The 5857-nt window shown below is 57.2% G+C and overlaps 2 protein-coding genes across 5 annotated transcripts in view; one reads left to right on the forward strand and one right to left on the reverse strand.

The window, feature by feature from the left end:
- The window catches only part of LOC126988147 (SHC-transforming protein 1-like), a 51412-nt gene extending 48105 nt beyond the window's left edge, over window positions 1–3307 (reverse strand). For all 4 annotated transcript variants that reach the window (XM_050846013.1, XM_050845992.1, XM_050846001.1 and 1 more), the window contains exon 1: window positions 2197–3307. In XM_050846013.1, the coding sequence (XP_050701970.1) occupies window positions 2197–2251 (55 nt within the window). In that variant the 5' untranslated portion in view covers window positions 2252–3307. The remainder of the gene's footprint in view (window positions 1–2196) is intronic.
- On the forward strand, window positions 2753–5564 carry LOC126986803 (uncharacterized). The gene is made up of 3 exons (XM_050843171.1): window positions 2753–2764; window positions 2911–3273; window positions 4920–5564. The coding sequence occupies exons 1-3, from the start codon at window positions 2753–2755 to the stop codon at window positions 5562–5564; spliced, it is 1020 nt and encodes a 339-aa protein (XP_050699128.1).
- The last annotated feature ends 293 nt before the right edge of the window (window positions 5565–5857 follow it).

A 5857-nucleotide genomic window follows, 5' to 3' on the forward strand; every position in this document is an offset into this window, starting at 1 on the left:
CGTTTTGACATCCATGGTTGGTTAAAATAGACGTGTATGTAGGTTAGGTTAAGTTAGGTTGGGTTAGGTTCAGTTAGTGGAGGTTGGGTGGTCTGGTTAGGTTAGGTAAGGTCAATCCAGGTTGGTTTTGGTTGGGTTAGGGTTGAGGTTGTTTGTTCTGATTGGGTTAGGTCAGTGGAGGTTGGTGTGATTGGGTTAGGTCAGTGAAGGTTGGTGTGATTGGGTTAGGTTAGTGGAGGTTGGCTGGGTGTTTGAAAGTTTGGTTTAGTCGGCGCAACATCTGTGGTCATATGCCGGAGAGAGACAGAATGGGGGAAGGAATTAAAGGAGAAGGGAACAGACCCCAGGAGACGGGACACAACCCCCGATTAATACCTGGCACCCATTCACTGCTGGGTGGACAGGGGCGTAGGGTATCGGAAAAGCCACCCAAATTTTTCCACTCCGCCTGGGAATCGAACCCGGGCCCTCTCGGTTGTGAGCCGAGTGTGCCAACCACTGCACCACGAAGCCCCCTACGCTGGGTGTTTGAAGTGCTGGATCTCTTACTGGCGTGTTTAGCGTGTCACGAAGGTAAGGAAATATATAGGTCGGTATTACAAGAAATTTTCCCTTTTCAAATCCTCTATTTCTGAAGGTCAAAGAGAGGGTCAGTCGGGTTATATTGAGTGTTTCTTCAGGTTCACGGTACAGAGGAAGGGTCACACTACCACCAGGGTCATAAAACTACTCCTGGAAATACCCACAACTCGTACGAAAGCCTTGTCAAATATGTGCTTCCTAGGTTCACGGTACAGAGGAAGGGTCACACTACCACCACGGTCATAAAACTACTCCTGGAAATGCCCACAACACCTACGAAAGCCTTGTCAAATATGTGTTCTTAGGAGGCGAAATGTCTGATGATTCGAACCCACTATTGATTTCCCTAACAAGAGAAACGTTCATCCATCACCTCGGGGAAGTTGTACTAAACGTTTCCCAGCCTGTATCAATGTTACCACCGCTTGTAACTGGCGATGTAGGATGCATCTCTCTCTCTCTCTCTCTCTCTCTCTCTCTCTCTCTCTCTCTCTCTCTCACACACACACGGCCGACCCGGTGTTTAATCTGCCTCCCAGCATCGTGGTGATCCCCCCCCCCCCCCGCCCGCCCCAAGGTACTTTTCTTTTCTTTAAGTTTGCGACTCGAAACACCTCAGAAATTCCTCCAGCCCGGAAAGGGGAGGTAACCTTTCCGTGGCAGGGGCTCGAACCCGCGACCAGCGAAACTCAAGTCAGCGCTCTACCATTCGGCCAGAGGCACCCTGGGCCGAGTGGGTCGTGAATGGGTCACAACAGCGGGAGTCGGCGCAACATCTGTGGTCATATGCCGGAGAGAGACAGAAGGGGAAGGAAGGAAAGTTTGGTTTAGTCGGCGCAACATCTGTGGTCATATGCCGGAGAGAGACAGAAGGGGAAGGAAGGAAAGTTTGGTTTAGTCGGCGCAACATCTGTGGTCATATGCCGGAGAGAGACAGAAGGGGAAGGAAGGAAAGTTTGGTTTAGTCGGCGCAACATCTGTGGTCATATGCCGGAGAGAGACAGAAGGGGAAGGAAGGAAAGTTTTGTTTAGTCGGCGCTACATCTGTGGTCATATGCCGGAGAGAGACAGAAGGGGAAGGAAGGAAAGTTTTGTTTAGTCGGCGCTACATCTGTGGTCATATGCCGGAGAGAGACAGAAGGGGAAGGAAGGAAAGTTTGGTTTAGTCGGCGCAACATCTGTGGTCATATGCCGGAGAGAGACAGGAGGGGAAGGAAGGAAAGTTTGGTTTAGTCGGCGCAACATCTGTGGTCATATGCCGGAGAGAGACAGAAGGGGAAGGAAAGTTTGGTTTAGTCGGCGCAACATCTGTGGTCATATGCCGGAGAGAGACAGAAGGGGAAGGAAGGAAAGTTTTGTTTAGTCGGCGCAACATCTGTGGTCATATGCCGGAGAGAGACAGAAGGGGAAGGAATTATAGGAGAAGGGAACAGACCCCAGGAGACGGGACACAACCCCCGATTAATACCTGGTACCCATTCACTGCTGGGTGGACAGGGGCGTAGGGTATCGGAAAAGGGCTGCTCGGGAGAACCCTGCCAGAACAGGGAAGGGGCTGCAAGGTAGGCACTGCTATAGGCCTAGGAGCTAACAAGGTACAGAGGCGTTCCTTACCCGGCACCGTCTCTTCGTCGTCCCTCAGCGAGCGGTATGGCCGAAGAGAGAACATCTTGGCGGTTCCTGTAGTGCTCACATGCTCCACGGGGCCTAAGACGCCGCGGGGATCAGGTGTTCACGGCCTACTGGGGCTCACGGGGCCTGTACGCTGCTGCGGGGCCAGGCGGGGCTCACATGGTCCCGGGGCAGCAGGGGCACCGAGCGATGAGGCACGCACTGTCTAGGCTCCCCGGCACCCGCTTGTCCTGGAGCCCCTCATGTTGTGTGTGTGTGTGTTTGTGTGTGCGTGTGTGTGTGTTCACTATTAAGCACCGACCACCGACTAGCTTGGCCCCGTTACCGTGCACTGGGTGGTTGTTACACTCGCCGTGACAAGGTGGGGTATATCCGACTCGTCACAGTCCACCTCGAGCTGTCAAACCTCGCTACTAAGAACTTGGGCGGCCGTCAACCTTCTTTGATACGCAATAGTTGGCGGTACTCCTGGCTGGCTGTCACACGCCGCTGAGGAAACACTGGCCGGGCAGCGGCGGATGGTTACCACTGCACCGTTATGTGGCACTGGGTGGTTGGTGGTACATTTCCGTTCCCCAAGTGGCTGGCCGTCACACCAGGACCACCACACTGGATGGTCGTCACACCCGGATCACCACACTGGATGGTCGTCACACCGCGAACTGGTTGGCACACACACTCCGTCACCACGCACAGGACGAGGTCGTCACACAAGTCCCCGCGCACTGGTCGCCGTCACCCCGTCACACCGACGCTGCCTGTGACCAGGTGAAGTTCGGTGTCGGCGGCGGCGGCGTGGCAGAGGCGGCAGGTCCGTGGTGGCAGGCACAGGGGGGCTTCCAGCGATTGTCAGTGGTGGCGGTGGTGGAGGCTGTGGTGGCGGCGGCGGGCGGGGACTGGCCGGGTGCCAGCCAGGGTGGAAGGCGCCCCTCCAGCTCCACAAGACCTCCTCCCTCCTCCCTCCCGCCTCACGCCGCCAGGCCGCCCACCGCCTCCACACTCCCGGCCTCACGCTCCACCAGGCTCATCGGCACAACTCCGGTACCCCAACAAGGGCAGGTACACACAAGGCCGTGCGACCCCTCGGCGTGACCCGCTGCTTGGGTGCCCTGCTGCAGGCGGCGAGGGGGGAGGAAGGGCGCGGCCAGTCACTCGCACATGAAGGAAATGACACGCTAATCCACGTCTGTGCTCGCAGTGGCCAGCGTTCCAGCAGGGCAGCACACAGCCTCCGCCTCCTAGAAGTACTCCACGAGCTGCCTCACGCCCGGGCCGCCTCTCTCACGCCCTCGGCACACCATCCTCCACACACACACACACACACACACACCAGCTCAGCACAAACTACAGCACCATCAGCACACACGAGGCGTTTACATGGCGGAGGTGGTGGTGACGGCGGTGGTGACGGGAGAGGCCCCAAATACCACTGCCTCCCCCACTGAACACTGATGGGGAGTCCCTGGCCCGCCCCACGGCTCCACCATCCCTGCCGAGTGTGTGGTGGCGGCTGCAGAAGTGATACCAGCAACTGACTAGCGTAGCAGATGACTAGAATCTGACGGTGCGGAAGGTGGTGGAAGCGGCGGTGTGGTGGTGGTGACTCCTGGGTGGCTTCAGTACATGGTGGTTGTGGTGGAGGTGATGTGGTGGTGACGGTGGTGACGAGAGGGCAGGGGAGCAAGACAGACAGACAGACAGGCAAGAGACTGACTAGCTGACTGGCTGGCTGGCGAGAGAGCTCCGGGCAGTACACACACACGCACACACACACACATACACACACACACTACCACCTCCTTCCACCAGCCTGTCAGAAGCCCCCAGCAGCCTACAGACACCCCCACGCCGTAAGGTCAGGCCACACCACCACAACAACACCTCGGAGTACCACAGCAAAAAATTGAATCACAGTAAAATTAATGGAACACTTTCTGAATCAATCACTCAACCTTGGGATGGCGCAGCGGTCAAACCCCTTGCGCACTCTGGCAACCCAACGCCCCGCCGATCCTTGCCGTTTCTCCCCCGATGCGGCAACCTTCACGCCACCCTACACCCTTCACCCCGACACCCCAGCAATCACACCAAGCAAGGCACACACTAACAAGGCCATGGAGGTACAGCCTAGACAAACAGGTGCCCAGAATTCCATGTGGGTAGCATAAAAATATTGGGTTATTCTCCACCGCGCCCGGTCTCGGCAGGAACCGCTGTCTGGCAACCTCCCTACATTCTTGCCGTCGCACGCACGCACGCACGCACACGCACCTCCATTCATAATTCCCCTCCCCATCCCCCTCTCCTCCCCTCCCCTCCTTCTTCCCATCCTCTCTCTCCCATTCCCCTTCACCTCTCGCCTTGTTTAGCGGCCCCAAGGAAGGCGGTCCAGGGGTGCAGCGCCCGGGGGAGGGAGAGACACACCCGGGAAGGAAGGACAGGGGGAGAAGGGCAGGGGACACCGGTGGGGGGGGCGGGGGGGAGGGGGGAGGTCGCGGCTCCATTCAGTAAGGGAATGGAGGCGCCCCAACACGCACGCGCCTCAGACCATTCACCATTATTCAAGACGCCTCGGAAGGGTGACGGGCTGCACCCTCGCTCACCAGGCCGCGGCGGGCAAGGAACCAGGGCAACGGAGGGGGGTTGGGGTGGGGTGGGGGGGAGTATGCCCGCCCCAGCCCCCCCCCTCCCCTATGTGCTCCTAGGTCGCCTCCCAGTCCACGGGAAGTGTGGTAATTTTCCAAGTTAATCACTCGAGGCCTCAACCCACGGCACAGACTGACCCCCTTCACGACCCACACCCCATGAAGACCCACAATACAGATACTGACCCCTCCATGACCCCCAACCCACACCCCACGAAGACCCACAACACAGACCCCTCCACGACCCCCAACCCACACCCCACGAAGACCCACAACACAGACCCCTCCACGACCCCAAACCCACACCCCACGAAGACCCACAACCCAGACCCCACCCCGACCCCAACCCACATCCCACGAAGACCCACAACACAGACCCTCCACGACCCCAACCCTCACCCCACGAAGACCGCCAAGACTGACCCCTTAACGACCCCCAACCCACACCCCACGAAGACCCACCACACTGACCCCTCCACGACCCCCAACCCACACCCCACGAAGACCCACAACACAGACCCCTCCACGACCCCAACCCACACCTCACGAAGACCCAACACAGACCCTCCACGACCCACAACCCACACCCCACGAAGACCCACAACACAGACCCCTCCACGACCCCCAACCCACACCCCACGAAGACCCACCACACTGACCCCTCCACGACCGCGAGGACCCAGGACAGACAAACACAGTATATAATAATAATAATAATAATAATAATAATAATAATAATAATAATAATAATAATAATTTCTAGAACTTACCTTCCACCTTATAGAGAATAGGCTTGTTAGCATCTTCAAAAATATATACCCCTCTCTCTCTCTCTCTCTCTCTCTCTCTCTCTCTCTCTCGTCAGCTTATTGGGACATAGCTCATTCATTGCACGGAGAGAGAGAGAGAGAGAGAGAGAGAGAGAGAGAGAGAGAGAGAGAGAGAGAGAGAGAGAGAGAGAGAGAGAGAGAGAGAAAACAACCCCCACCCCTACCACA

Source organism: Eriocheir sinensis, chromosome 6 (assembly GCF_024679095.1).
Source record: "Eriocheir sinensis breed Jianghai 21 chromosome 6, ASM2467909v1, whole genome shotgun sequence".
NCBI lineage: Eukaryota > Metazoa > Arthropoda > Malacostraca > Decapoda > Varunidae > Eriocheir > Eriocheir sinensis.

What these genes read in the sequence shown, in the direction of transcription:
- LOC126986803 (XM_050843171.1), top strand. An exon ending in CGGTACCCCAACAAGGGCAG is followed by an intron (nt 3,274 to 4,919) that starts GTACACACAAGG and finishes ATGTGCTCCTAG; the next exon opens with GTCGCCTCCCAGTCCACGGG.